The sequence below is a fragment of the Dipteris shenzhenensis genome, chromosome 27, assembly GCF_047967505.1.
Source record: "Dipteris shenzhenensis isolate YYH24624 ecotype China chromosome 27, Dip_SZ_1.0, whole genome shotgun sequence".
In the NCBI taxonomy this organism is placed as follows: Eukaryota; Viridiplantae; Streptophyta; class Polypodiopsida; order Gleicheniales; family Dipteridaceae; genus Dipteris; species Dipteris shenzhenensis.
In genome coordinates, this window is record NC_141622.1 from 11,494,337 (window position 1) to 11,510,074 (window position 15,738).

The window sequence follows — 15,738 nt, forward strand, 5'->3', positions numbered from 1 at the left end:
TCCTCCTTTTGAAGGACCACAAAATTTATGCAGAATACCATTCCTTGCATGTGAATTACCTGATTACAGATTATGCCAATTGGATGAATTCTCCTGTGATCCACCATACGGACCTGAAATGGGGCTGGCTCTAAACCAGAAAGTCCCAATCTCTTGAACATGTACTATTAGGATGTTCACTCCAAAACCTCCATCAAGCAGCACTCCTACCTAACTTTGGCCATGGTACTGCACCTTAACCATCGGTACCATATAATCCATGTCTTTGGGTCCTGCCCTCGGCATGTAATTGTCGTGTCCGCATACAAGTGAGTTGGTGTTATGAACTCCTGGAGTCCAAATTCTTCATGGGGCCACATGAGATCTGCCAATATTATTGTATTGACTTTGGGGACCATCCATAATAAACAATCTACTGGGATCTTCACTTTTTCCTTCTACGAGGCTGTCAGAGTTTTCCAAAACAAGTTTTTATCATGAACATGAACCACAAGTCTTACCTTTGTATTGTTCAATGTAATCTAGCTTCCCATAACTCCAGTGTAACTAGTCGCCCTTTATCTTATTGCTTGCCACAATCTTGCATCTTCCCAATCTACTTTAAGGTTGTCATTCAAACCTCTTCCTAGTCCTTCCACTTCAAGCGCTTTTCCTTCTTGGTAACACTTCCACTTTAGCTTCCCAAACGGGGCCCTTACACTACATCATTACATACACATTAATCTTCTCTGACTCGATACACGATAGCTTTCCCTACTTCATGCACATAGAGCAATCATCCTACTACTTGCTTTTGAATCAAGACTAATTTTAGCACGTTTTGAATCAAGGCTAGTTCTGGCACATTGATGACTCTTCATCTTTTGCTCTTCATTATTCAACAAAATTATCACTGTTAAAAAACAAATATAGTAATTAGCGGTTAATTGAGGCTCCCTATTAGAAATTAGTAGGTCGCTTGTCAGAACTACCTGGTAGATGGAACCAATATATAAGTTGTTTGTAATTGAGAACGAGCGGCTTTTGGCCTAGAGTGTCTTGTATGAGACACAAGTCCAAGTGAGTCTTGAGTCTTGTTCCAAGGTTGAGTGGTTTGCCTTGAATCAAGGCATGATTTTATGCAGCCCTTGGCTATTTATAGTGGTTGAGTGCCTTGATAATACAAGTATTGCATTTCAATCTCATATTGCTTTTTGTACTTGCATTGTTTCTCTTCCACCCATCTTCATACAGCATTCTTCCACTCAACATAGACCCTATTAGTACATGACATGATTCTGCAACCAAGAACCATTAGGAATGTGAGCCAGTCTCACTGAGGAGTGCAAGAGAGGGCATCTTCCATTAAAGCACAGTGCATTGGGCACCAAGAACCTTGGGAGGCAAGGGAACCGAGAGTAGTAGAATCAAGCGTCCACATTTGATGATCGTCAGGAGGATATGTGTTGAAAGATTTGAGTGGGAGTGTGCACAAAAAAGTAGCAGCATGCAATATTTTATGCTAACCAATGGCGAGTTGCAACAATTACTTGTTCAAGTGCAATATTTTAAAAAAAATCTTCAAGTATCTGATGTTGATTGCAACATCTTACAAACATGTTTAAAGATTGGTGTCTAGACTAAGGAGTGCTCCTATGCAACCCTTTGCATCATCAAGGAAATCAAAGATGTCTAATTCATGTGCAAAGAGAAGACAATGATATGCAACCAAGAGAGGAGAATACCTACTTCAAGTCTATAGAGGGTGGCAAGACTTAGGGAGACATAGAAACTATAATGAATTCTAAATCGGGTATGGATGAGTGGGTGAATCCTCACAATCCAGCTATACAAACCTTCAACAACAGCCTGAATAAGTTTGAAGGATGGGTCGTTGTCTAAGATGTGTGGAATTCAATTGTTGTACCGACACCAGGAGTGAGTCGATTAGAGGAATCTATCTTTGATGACCAAAAACGTTTAATCAAGAAGTTATCTTCAAAAGATGAATGGAGGATATGGAGCAGTCATCTACAAAAATTCTCCATGTTGAAGAACTTGGAGAGCCCATACTCAGCCGGAGTCACAGCTGGAGTCAATGACCTAGGATTGGGTCTATAAGGGGATCATCTAGATTGGAGCTAGGACAAGCTCCCAACCAGAAACAATCACAGGATTCTATCTGTGAGTCAGAGACAACCAGAACATGACCACATCAATAGAAGGATTCCTTGCCAAGAGATGAGTCTCGAATAGCTGAGCTCAATGAAAAACTCAAAGTGGAGAAACAATACTATTACCCAAGAAATTTCACAAATGATGTGGTTGGTGAATGGGAACTATCCAAGAATCTAGTTACTATTATGTAGCTTGGTTCAAAATCGCTAATCCTAGAGCCAACACAAGAACTCAACTTGGGAAGTGAGGAAGATCCTCGCACAGTGATCGTTAGCCCACATTTAGCGAGTGACTAGCTTTAAACACTTAAGGATTTGTTTTTTCAATACAGGGATGTGTTTGCATGGACTTCTACTAATATGCATGGCATGCCACCAAAAATTTATCAACACAAAATATCCCTGGTTCCAGATGCCAAACCAGCTCGATAACAACAATATTGCATGAATCCAAATTATGCCAAGCAAGTCAAACCCAAACAGCTAAAAGAATCATGGTTAGAAACACTCCCTAGAGGTTACGGATGAGTGTATGCACATGATTAACATGAAGAGGCACATGAATCAGCCATGGGTCTCATAAATGGAGTCACATGGAACATGGACAATGTACGTTGTGTTAAATTACATAGTGCAGCGGAACAGAAATTGAACAAAGAATAGAGAGTACACAGCAAACTGGAGAGGAACAAACTTTTCCTTCAATATTGATGTAGTATAGATGATGGCTCCATCCACCTGTGCGCTCCCACAGTGGAGCTTAGATGGCAATCTAGACAGATACTAGGTGAAGAGCTACTAGCTGGAAGACCTCTGCTGGAAGATCTGATCTGAACAGATCTGATACAATGGATGGGGAGGTCGCCTCTTTATAGCTATGAGGGCGGTAGTCGAATCAATGTAGTCGGTGGAACCGACCAGTCAACCTAGTTGATGGAGCCGACTAGTCAACCTAGTCGGTGGAACCGACTAGTCGTCCATGGAATATTCAGGGAATATTCCCTATACCGTCGCCTTGGGGGCTCCTACCCCCGAACCCCCACCAGGGGGCCGCTAGCCCCCAGGCCCCAGTAAGAATAAGGGGCTCCCACACAATCACCTTTCTACCATCAACGATCTCATTGATAGACCTCATTTGACATGCAAATCGAGATCCATCTAGTGTCCCGGGCATGTGTCTCGGGATCACACATGGCTTCTCCTCATATGGGGGCCTTACAACTTAAGCACCTTGGCCCATTGGTGGTTACCAGGAGGGTGGGGCATTGAGCATATCTAACACGTTGTGGTCAAGGATGTAAACAAGTGTGCGGTGCTAGATGTACACAATGTGTGGACGTAAGTGCAACTAAGTGTATGAATTGGTGGAACTCTTAGCTTCTATTTAAAGAGGCTCAAGATAGTCCCTCCTTATGGACTGAAATACAATTGGCCTTTACCTTTTATGGAGTACGAGGATCATCTCCACACTCTCAAATGCTTTGAGAAGATGCTCTTGCTGCTGCCAGCTGACAAGCACCCTTGAGCCATCTCATCATGTTGCAAGGCCTCTATCTCCTCCCTTGGAAGCTGTTTCCAGGAAGGAGCATTTTTGGGTTACTTGTATGACAATGGAGGTTGCTGCTAGTCTCAGTGATCAAGGCAGCATTTAGCCAAATATCACTTAGGATGGCTAAGGGTGGGGGTGTAGCATAGTGGTGCATTTGTTTTGGGTACAGAGGGTCATAGGTCCGAATCTTGTAACCTTGCCAAAAGTGGATTGGTGAGTACATGTTGTCTTGACACAAACACTACCATAAATAATGGAGAGCAATGAAAAAGGGATTCCTCAAATAAATAACACTCCAAGTAATGGGAGAGAGTCATTCCATTACATTGGGTTTTCTTCAAAGGGATGAGTAACCTACTTGCCGAAAAACCTTCCCCCAAATTTGTGATTCCACCTCCCATCGGATGGTTCTTGCCAAGTGTTGATTGATCTCCACATGCCCAAGTTTTGTGTCAGCCCCACCAGCTCGAGTCAAATTTCTCTTGAGGATTTACCAGTAGGAGTATCTTTTAGCTACACACAACAAATTCGATTAGCAACTAAAATCAAAGACAATTACTCAATGGCCTAACTATAGGACTCCTATAGGATCGTGCACCAGGTGATTTGTAGAGCATGCAGGAGTTACCTCAGCCCCCACCAATAGCTTCTACGACTGATCAAGAAGTTGTTGCAAGTGGCTGTGTCCAAGAACATCAATCTGTGGAAACATTTTGCACAAGTTTGTTGCTCACCACTTGTTATGTTCATCGAGCCATAATTGCAATAGAAGCAATATAAATATAAGTTCTCACTCCTTGGAATAAAGGACCTAGACATGGTCTAGGTAGTAGAGCAATGGAAGGAGGAATGGTGGGTCCACCCCAACGAAGTAACTGTCAGTATCAATGCCTTATATGCGTGGCCACCACTATTCCCAATATCATGTATTCCTAATCCACTCCATGCCTATCTCTTTGATTAGGATGCCCCAGATCCTCCTTCCCTTTGACCATCTACCCTAGTGACCGTGTCCCCTTTGATAGCCCCAAAGCAAACGAGGTTGCTTCAAAGGCACTCTAGGTCCCATAGATTATCCAATTTTAAAGACCGACTTCAATATGTTTCTTCTTGAAGTCCTTGTCATTCATCAAGACATGGATGAAGTTAATTCGAGGAAAAGTGTTGACTAATGGTTGACACAAGAACTTGACGAGAGATTACAGACAACTAGATGCCCTGATTGGCTCAACAGGGCTCAACAAGTAGCCAAGTGCCAAGTGATGGAGTTTCAAGCGACAAGGACAAGCAACATGGAAACACCAAAGTGGTCCAATAGCTGTTAGCGATTGAGTGTGGTTCCCTATTAGGGATTACCAGGTTGGTTGCTAGAACCACCTGGTAGATGGAACTAGTCTATAAGTTGTTGTTTGTAATTGAGAATGAGTAGCTTTTGGCTCACAGTGTCTTATATGAGAGACAAGTCCAAGTGAGTATTGAGTCTTGTTGCAAGGTTGGGTGGTTTGCCTTGAGTCGAGGTGTGATTCTACGTATCCCCTAGCTGTTTGTATGGTTAAGTGCCTTGATAACACAAGTATTGCATTTCAATCTCATATTGCTTTTTGTGGATGGAGAGGCAACTCCTGCATGAGCAATGGATGACAAAGCTCCAAAGGTTGGCCCAAGAGGGGATGGCTCAGAAACATGTCTTGCAGATGTGGGTGTAGCAAGACTAGGAGTGGAGACGAGAGAGAGAGAGGCGACAGAGACTAATGCAACAGAGACCAAAGATGCTAGGGCTGAAGTAAGAGCCAATGAAGCTGATCTTAAGTGGGGAACCATAGGGGCGGAAGGTGGACGGTGAGGAGAAGAGGAAGTATGGGAAGGTGGAGGGAAAAGTGCAGGTGTTGCAACCCACCATTGGTGCAAGAGGTAGGTGAGGTGAGGTCCACAAGTACATGTGTGTGTGCCTCTATGTGTGCGATTTCATACAGTGGTCTGGAATGTTGAATAAAAGAGGGATGCAAAATCATATTGAGTGATAGTGAAGAGAGCATTTAGAGCAGGACGGATAGAGGTGAACATGAGGTGAACATGGGTGAACATGGGTGATAGAGGGGTGAAGAGGGATTAAGGAGAAGTGTGTTCTAGAGAAGGCAATGGCTATTTCCATCTTACCAAAGAAGGAGAAAAAAGCTTAGTACTTATTGATCTCCCACCAAAAGAGCACAACTTGGCAGAGAGTACAACCTTGACAGAGTTAGGAAAAGGAATACTTTTTTTTTTGAATGAATAAAAATCCAAATAATAGAAATGGCAATCCTTATCCATAGAGAGAGAGTCAATGAGGATGATACTTCTTTACCCGTGAGCCATTTATAGGTGCTAGTAACTTCTTGCGGGCTTCTTGCCCTCCAAGGTGGCCAAGTATACCCCTCCACTGGGAATAATCCTTGTGATAAAGAAGGGCCCTATACAGCCACTGACAAATTTGGGTTTATGCTTCAGGAACTTATTGGAATATAACAAGACCAAGTTGCCAACTTGGAATTCCCTCTTCTTGAGATTTCTGTCATGCCATGCTTTCTGCCTCCTTTGCCATACTTCCTGATTGCTTCACGAGATGATGTTCATCCAAGGCTTCAAGATCCCATAATCACTCAAGTGTGCATGCCTCCAAGTTATCATCCATATCTACCATGACCCTAGTAGTCTTCATGTGGAACTCATTGGGCATAACCGCTTCCAGGCCCTAAACTAGTTGGAATGTTGAATATCTACTAATATGAGTACAATGTGCTACTTTATTATGGAAGATGCAATGCTCGTCATCTAACTTGAGCACAAAAATCACCTATGATTATTATCATCGAGTTAATATTGTGAAACATGTCATGTTCAAATAAGGCTTTTACAAAAGACCTCTTAAATATTTACCCCACCATGTTTGTAAGGATTAGGATTTATGAGTGTATAGTATAGATACACGATTTTTGGAGCAAGAAGGAAATATAACATTAATGGGACATGCAAATGGATAACCTAGTATGGGATTAGTGGCATCTTATAGGATCAACATGCTCGAGGTTGCATTTTTTGTGTCTCGTGGAAATTGCATTGAGCATGGCCAATTGAGTCTCCACATATTGAGACCTTGGATCTATATAGATGTTGCACTTGAAGTTCATAGCCTTTGTTATGTTCTCCCTTGGATACTTTCCTATAAAAAAGTAGCTTAGGCATGGAGTAGGTTCACTACATAATAATGTGGTAATAAATTGTGTTGTGAATCTAGTTGGACTTAAGAGCATATGCCCACCCCTCTCTTAATGTTAACACCCTTCTCCTTTGCTAGGTTAACATCTCAAGTGTGACTTGCAATTCTACATTATTTAATTAAAAAAATGGGAATTAATAATAGGCCATGATTTAGTGGCCTAGAGCATCCTTATAACTTACATAAAATTGACAACGTTGCTCTCAAGTCTTGATGTCTAGCGCTCTTCAAAAGTTGCATTAATGAAACTCATTTAGGGAGTAAAGAAGATGTAATGGTTTTAACACTCCAAGCTCAATAATTTCAAGAATAAATGTAGACATGCAATTGCCCATTCATGCCATTTTCTAGTAAAAATGAAAGGTTACAAGAAACTTGTTTGTGATGCCACACAAAAATAACCATCCAATAGCCTAAATCCTAGGCCTAAAGCCAAAGGGACATGCATCAAACTCAATAGAATGCTTAAATTTGCTAGTGCCTTTCAAACCATCGATAGGGTATTTCAAAATAAGTCCCATCAAGGAATGTATAGTCTTGGACAAATTTATATATACTAGAATCCATAAATTTTTAATGTTTGGTGGCCTATACATTCACATGATGTACATGTGATGAGTACTTTTTCCAAGTTCATGTTCTAGAACCTCAATCCATTTATTATATGATGTACATGTCATAGATACTTTTGTTCTAGAACCTTTATGATTGTGCCTTTTCTTGTGTGAAAGTTGATTATATTGGTCCTTTAAAGGGTTGCATATAACAGTCGCAATATATATTGACCATTACACAACACAAAGTAATTCTCATATGCATATCAAGGAAATATAAATATCTCTTTTATGATTTTAAGAATTATTGCCCATGAGTATGGAGTATGTGTTACCATTACAATGAGTAACATGTTCCCACAGTATGGATCTCACTACAAGTTTCATATAGGATAGAGTTTAGTAGTGCATCCATTGCTGAAATTGAAGATCAAATGGAAGCTATGCTATTGCTAATTATATTAAATACACTTGAGTAAATTGTAATAATTGAATTATCTCTCTAACTTTTGTTTGTTGGGAAAATAACTCTCACTTTATCTTCACTAAAAAAATCTAAAAAGTCTCATTCATTTCTCCAAAGATGCGATAATTTTTACATGTTTTGTTAGTTATACTAAATTCATTTCTTGCAATTGTCACTGATACTACCTTCTTGAAGATTGCCTTAAATTTTCATAAAAGGTTTATCGTGTGGAATACATAAGTATTGAGCTCCAAATATCCATCTTGAATAGAACTAAAATGACTGTGCAAACTTGAAAGTAAATTCAAGAGTGTCATGTCTAAGATAAGATAAAAGGTATTTGAAGTGGACAATAGAACTTTGTAGTTTTTATTAGAGAACCCATCATCATAAGAGGCTTGTTACATCTTTAGATTAATTGAAATGTTCAAGATTGAATGGGGTTGGGAATTTTTTGTTGATTTCTATGGTGATTTCTTTGAGATTTCTTTCAAGCATAAATAGAAGTTCCTTTTGTCGACTAGGGGAAAAAAATGGGGTTGGGATGAGATTTATGTAATATTTGAATGCCTATGGGTGAATAAATATGATATTGGCACTAATTATGAGTGTCTACTCTATAGTTCATGACACCAGGTAAGTGTGCTGATTGTAGCATAAATGATGGTCCTAGAGTGATTTTTGTTTTCTACAATATCTTAGATATTGTAGTGATTATGTCTAGGGTGATTATGATTGGAATCCTTTGTAATATGCACACATCCTAAAACCTAATATGAGTACAATGTGCTACTTTATTATGGAAGATGCAATGCTCGTATACTAGTTGTAAGGATTGTACAAGGACTGCCTAAACATTTTACTTGGACAATACCTCAACAAGATTGGTATGGTTGCATGGAGAAAGAACACATTATGGAGTTAGTGATGCCTTAGGATGGGAGTGGAGGTATTGTTTGGGGAGGGATGAGGGGATGAGAATGTTGGAGCTGCATGATCATGGTGCTTGCATTGAATATGGGTCTACACATAATGGTCAAATCTATAATTATGTGCTCCCTTAGCAACTTTCCAACAAAAAACAAGTTTGGACATGGGGAGACGGCTGCGTTGCTTTCAGATGATGACAAGGTGATGTAGTAAACTATACGTTGTAAACCTAGTTGGACTTAAACACCCCCTCTTTCAAAACTTCCACTTTGTTAGGTTAAAATCTAAGCCTAGGGTGGGGCCAGGGAATCTTGCAATTATGCATTGTTCAAGGAAAAGGCTAGGAATCGTGCGTTCAGACATGCCATGATTGTGAGGATTGTTGAAGCCTCTAGAGTTGACATGCCAATTGGTAAAATGGAAGTCCTTGTAATTAGTAAGCAAATGGCCTATTTTTTGAAAAAGCTTAATGCTACAGTACCTTGTGTGGGTCCCCTAATGTATAGAGAAGGGGTTGGGTGTAATGGTAGTCATTGTGGGGGGTGCATTATAGCATGTTCCTTCTTGGCTTCTTTACAAGCATTATAGCCTCTTGAAAGCTGTCTATTATATCCATCCCTCTCTTGGATCCATCACAAATGCATTGGCATATGACTTTATGACAGAGATTTTTGTGTGTGTGTTTTTGAGGGAGGTCCAATCCTCATACCTCTCTATAGGTCCTTTTAAGATGTGGATAGTAGCTCATGTAGTCTTCTCTATGGGATAAGTTCAATAGCTCATTCTCGTATATAAAATTAATAGTAAGGTTGTTGCTCCCCAAAATGTTTGACTATGAGACATAAGACTTTTAATTAAGAGGGGAGACCATTTATTAGCATTTTCTTCTAAAGAAATGCATGTTTTTGAGATTTTCCACATGTTTTCATCGTTATAAATTTAAAGCAAGTCTCCAAAATCTCTCTCTCTCTCAGATTGTAGAAGAAGGATTATACTTACGATTGACACACACAACAACAAGGGTCGTAGGACAAGCCAATGACCCAATAAGGATCATATGAAGGATTGTACTCACACACATAATGAAAGAGGTGGAACGCCAAATAGTAAGACGAATCGTGGGTTTTGAAGATTTGGTGGATTGTGTATGTGTGTGTGTGTGCACTCGGGAGTGTAAGAGCATGTGTGTGTGTTGAGTGTGTGCGCGTGAGACATAGGTCTTATTTTTGCATAGCTCAAATGCGCGCATTTGGTTGTGGGCAGGGACAGTTATTAGCTTCACATGAACATTGATTGATGGTGGGGTGGTGGCCTTGAGTGCATTTGACTGCATGAAACGAGTACAATGATTTTTGTGGGACTCGTTTGGGCATCTGGTGCCAGATGCATTGGGCACCTTTGCCCAATTAAGTGGTTGCCTTTGTTTTTTGCTACCTTGTACATATGTAGCCTCTCTTTGTAGCACCTCCTTGTGCGTGGTGCTAGAGTGCCAAGGCACCCAGATGGGCACTGCATTCGCACTGTGTGTGGGGGAGAGAGAGAGAGAGAGAGAGAGAGAGACTTTTTACTTGGTAGATATCATTCTAGATGAGCCAAATATGACGCATCTTAGGTTAACCTAGGGATCAAACACACGGAGTGCAAACAGCGACAAAGATCACAAGAGAGAGCAGACTTGACACAGAGTGCACATGACAATGACAAGATCACAAGAGAGAGAAACAAGTGTGGTGGCAATGAGCGGAAGAAATGTTGGTCATGATGAGTAAGAGAGAGAGAGAGAGAGGTGTGTGAATGAAGAAGTAGTAGTAGTAGTAAGTAGTTCATGAGTGCGTCCACCACCCCACTTCGGTTTGTGAAGCATGCGCAACTGCGGCTGCAGCTGCAGCTCCATCACCACCTCCACCACCCCAACTTTTCCCTCACCGATTTGGACTCTGGAGAGTGGCGCATTCGATCATCCCGCCATCAACCCGCTCGTGCATCCATCACACCCTCCCCCATACGAAATTTATACCACTCGCCGCAGCGTACAACCACTGTTTGCTCGACCTTATCCCCGCCGTCGCCGCACGGACTTCGGACTGCGAGTGCTGCACTGGAGTAGACGCAGGGAGAGAGAGAGAGAGACAGCGGATGCGAGAGAGAAAGTGTGCGCGATGAAGTTTCTCCATGTCCATGAATTCTGCGCGGGAGGAGGGAGATCGAGCAGGACGTCGCTGAGAGCTTTTAACTGTGGCTTGCAGTAGCAGCAGCAGGCGCAGCCGCCGCCCATTAGCCAGAGATGAGCAGAGGATTAAGAGAATGCTGAAGGCCGGGCGGGAGAGAATTCTCAACGTGACAGTACAGCAGCAGCAGTTGACAACAAGGCAAAGCTCAGAGGCACAGAGTTTGCATCGAATGCTATGGAATGAAGGCAGAGACAGGGAGAGAACTACTACGATCAACTGTACCACGGATTCATGCGCATCCACGAAAAGAAGCAATTCCTGAGATCCAAAAAAGAAGCAATTCCTGAGTTCGGAGCCAGAAAGAGACGGAACGGACGATGTTGTTGCCGGAGAAATCTATCATCTAACGAAAGATCGCCAGAGATAGATTCGATATAAACTTCCCTCGATCGTATCCAGTAGCTGATCTTGCAGCCACCCGCGAAGCACATGCTAATTGGCTGCTGACTTTTGTTCACAAGAACCAGAATCTACTCCTCCTCATGCAACCCATCTCGCCTGCCAAGATCATCACCTTCTCTTTCATGCAGCACTCCGCTAACTGTCTCAGCTTGCCTTCCAATCCTTCGACCTTTCCAGCCTCCCCTCTTATCATCCACACCTCGCTCGCCTCTTCATCCTCACTCCCACCGCAATTGTAGCTGCCCTCATCGACCCCTCGACGACCTTCGGCTATGGCGGATCATCATCATCAACCTCCCACCAACGCCATCGTCCTCCACCCTTTGGTCGACTTCTCGTCCGCTTACCCCCCCGTGTTTGTCATCGATCTCAAGCAATCTTTCATTTATGGTGAATCTCTCTCTCTGCTACCATGCATGTTCTGTCCAGCCTTTGTCATCATTGGGCCTGTACGTGGCACAGTAGGTTTCTTGACCTAAATAATAATTGTAACTGGAAAACAAAGTCATCATACCCACATTGGCACACTAAGTTGATGGGCGAAAGAGCTTGCGAAATCATTTTGTGCAAAAGGTTATCAAACCAAGAAATACGTATACACAATCATGCTCAACTTCCTTTTAGTGCCTGCTTATCACTGACCTGCCCTATTCGCATAACTGGAATGTGATATTTGCCCTTGTGTGCCTCGAATCGGAATTCCTCTGAAATTCCACACGTTCGTTTTGAATTTCTTTCTTTACAAATCCGCCTAATGCATTGTTTTTTCTCTGCACGAAATTATGCATAGGGACGGGCAAGTCTACTGTCAAGTTTCATACACTCCGCAAACAAGTGATACGTGCATTACCCACAGCACCACCACCTGGACCAGCTACATTCGTGATTCGTTGTTTGGAAGCCTTAACTTTAGTTGACGCACCATACAGTGAAGGCCTCGGTCATCTGTTGACATCTGCACTTAACCGTCTAGATGCGGAATACCGCCCCGCAGAAGATTCGTCTATAGCTCGGAAGCTGGCCACCGCCCTTTTCTGTAGTGCATTAAATCGAGAAAGAAATCTAGAGGCCCGTGTGACTGTCAAGCTCGTAGAAGTTTTTGGTGTTCGACTTTCGGACGTTGACGAGGTTTTGGATCTTCAAAAGGATGGAAATACAACACCACAAGCTGAAGCGTTCATAGAGCCATTTCTTCTAGATCTGATAAGGAGTCACTCATATAACAGTGCCATATCTTTGTTGAAGCATTTTTTTCTCCAACGGTGTGCTTCTCAAGACTTCCTTGTTAATATGGTTAATGAGGGCCAACTAGAATTGGCAGGCCAATGGGCGTCACACCTTGGAAAGGACATGATCTGCTTCCTCGTACAATTTTGTACCGAGATGGGCATGTTCAAGACGGCTTACAGATACGTACAACACTATCATCTTAACGATTCTTTTCCAGATGCATGTTACCTCTACAGGCGAAGGTACTTCTCGTAGCTTATATGAATGTGAGCTTTATGTTCACCATGTCCATGAGCTGACAGACTTGATGATTCGTGTGTATGGATTTACACGTGCTTTTGTAGCTCCTTGCGTAAAGTTGTGGTGAAAGGACTGTGGGACAGGTCAGGATCTACCGCTGATGAAGATTTCCATTTGTCAGGACACTTGGTAATCTTCTTTGCACAATAGGTCTCTATCTTCCATTGACTGCTTTTAGGCGAAAGTAAAATGTCAGTAACACATGCACGAAACCTGTCCATAAGTTCTGTATGCATGTGCTTTTTTACTCTCGGTCACTGACGCATTCCAGGGGCAATTTCGCAGCCCACAGATCTTTTGCGTTCTTTGTGGAAGAAACTTAGGCATAAATAGACACTCTTGCTGTCTTTGCTGAAAATAGTATATATTGCCAACCCAATTGCCACACGTATCACTCTAAATAATCTACATATCTTTCTACGGTGCTGTGATAATAAGATGGCCAATAGGCTCCCACCTGCCCCTTACCAACTCTCAAGGAAAACTCTAGCTTGACCATGATGCCTTGGGATTCATACAGCTCAATACATTCTTTGAATAGCAACACGTGCATAGAGACATAAGAAAAGGCATACTTGTCGGAAAGACACAGACTTCAGCTTTTCGATACATAACTCAACCGACCTGCACTATCATTCCATCAAGTACCATTAAGAAGATGTGGACACTCAAAACGGCCCTAAATTATTAGTCCTATTTGTGGAAATGCAATATGACAAGGTTGGGTTGAGCTCTCTTGAATGATTTAGGTGATTTTCAACATAGTTGGATCCATATAAGCTGTACTCCCAGCTATCGACTGAGCTCCATCCAAGGGATATCCAATGTTGTGAGTCATTAATTAGATTTAAGCTGGGATAGAAATAAAAGAAAGAGGGATCTAGTCTCAACTCTCGATCAAATCTTAGATGCAAGAACAGGAAGACTCACCTCAATCTCATCCCTAGATTTAATGGATGAGATAAAATGAACAACTGCCTCAACCTCATCAAGCAGCAAATCCAAAAGATTATATCAAATCAAGTTAGAGCCATGAGATGCACTCCCAGCAATCAACTGGAACTCCGATCCAAGGGAAACCTCTTCACTCAATCTCAGTCGTCCTTGAATGATTTAGGTGATTTTCAACATAGTTGGATCCATATAAGCTGTACTCCCAGCTATTGACTGAAGCTCCATCCAAGGGATATCCAATGTTGTGAGTCATTAATTAGATTTAAGCTGGGATAGAAATAAAAGAAAGAGGGATCTAGTCTCAACTCTCGATCAAATCTTAGATGCAAGAACAGGAAGACTCACCTCAATCTCATCCCTAGATTTAATGGATGAGATAAAATGAACAACTGCCTCAACCTCATCAAGCAGCAAATCCAAAAGATGATATCAAATCAAGTTAGAGCCATGAGATGCACTCCCAGCAATCAACTGGAACTCCGATCCAAGGGAAACCTCTTCACTCAATCTCAGTCGTCCTTGACAAGAGGTAGAATTAATGGATGAGATCAAACGAATAGGTGCCTGAATCTCACCCATCCATCGAGCAGAAAATCCAAAGGAAGAGAACAAATCAATAGGCATGTCAATCTCAGCCATTTACTATGCTCTTGGTCTACATCTTCAAGCCTAGTCTGCCAAGATGCACCTTAATCTCAGCCCACGGTTTCTTATGTCTTTCCAAGATCCTATGGTCCACACAGGTAGGTGCGATCTCCCTCATTGATAGCCCTCTTGTCAGTTTTTGGGCAGTTTGAGCCCACCAAAGAAGCCTCCATGAAGCTGCCCACGGTTTTACATATCATGCACCATTGATCTTTCCCATCCAGGAGTATCATTTTCAAAAAATGGTGCCCATGGCAGTCGACTAACTGATTAACCCAGGATTGCTGGTGTGGCGTTTCTTGGTGGATGGAGTTCAGTCCCTAACTCACCCCCCATTTGATTTATACCAGGCCTTCTTGAGAGTTTGAATCCCCCCAAATGATTGACTTCTTCTATTTTCATATTTGCCTGAGAAGGAACCACTTATATTATCGTTATAGTGAAAAATCTATAGACAGTCTTCAGCAAGAAGGCAAAATCTGACGACAACCAAAAAACCATTACGATGGAGCTGCCACTCCCTTTGAGTATTGAGCATAGTTCATGCTCTCCTCAATGAGCAGTTCCCGAGCTGTGAGTCCTTCTGTGAGCTTTATTAATTGATCCATTCAAGTCAGCCAAATGTCTGCTTACATACATGATACAAGCACAATTTGTGGTCCATTCAACTACAATGGTGGAATTTTGGTGTTCTTCTACAGGAAAAAAGAGGGATATTAGAGCTGGAAAACTTTTCAAATGTTGAAAAGCTGTGCATCATATGTTTCCGAGATATATAGCTAACAACTTCAATCCCTATCAAGATACTTTGTGTGGATTGCCTCTAATCTTGGCGTAAAGGCAATTCACATGATATCTTGTCAGCTTTGTATCGAGAGGCTACTTGCACGGCTGACTCATATTTGCAAATGTTGAGCCTAGATCTTGTTGCATGGGCTGATGGGTTTGTATTGATGCACATCGAAATATTGTATGTGTGAATAAGACTGGTCCATCTTATTCTCATTGCACCCTGGTCTGCAATGTTTGCCATGGAGTCCTTGACCCATCCCACTACTCGGCTGT

General features: G+C 41.9%; 1 protein-coding gene across 1 annotated transcript in view; it reads left to right on the forward strand.

The window, feature by feature from the left end:
• Positions 1-11,514: 11,514 nt before the first annotated feature.
• The window catches only part of LOC147883857 (uncharacterized), a 48,359-nt gene continuing 44,135 nt past the window's right edge, over positions 11,515-15,738 (forward strand). The window contains exons 1-3 of the mRNA XM_087398988.1: positions 11,515-11,934; positions 12,335-13,016; positions 13,119-13,203. Coding sequence (XP_087255114.1) covers positions 11,817-11,934; positions 12,335-13,016; positions 13,119-13,203 — 885 coding nt within the window. The 5' untranslated portion in view covers positions 11,515-11,816. The remainder of the gene's footprint in view (positions 11,935-12,334; positions 13,017-13,118; positions 13,204-15,738) is intronic.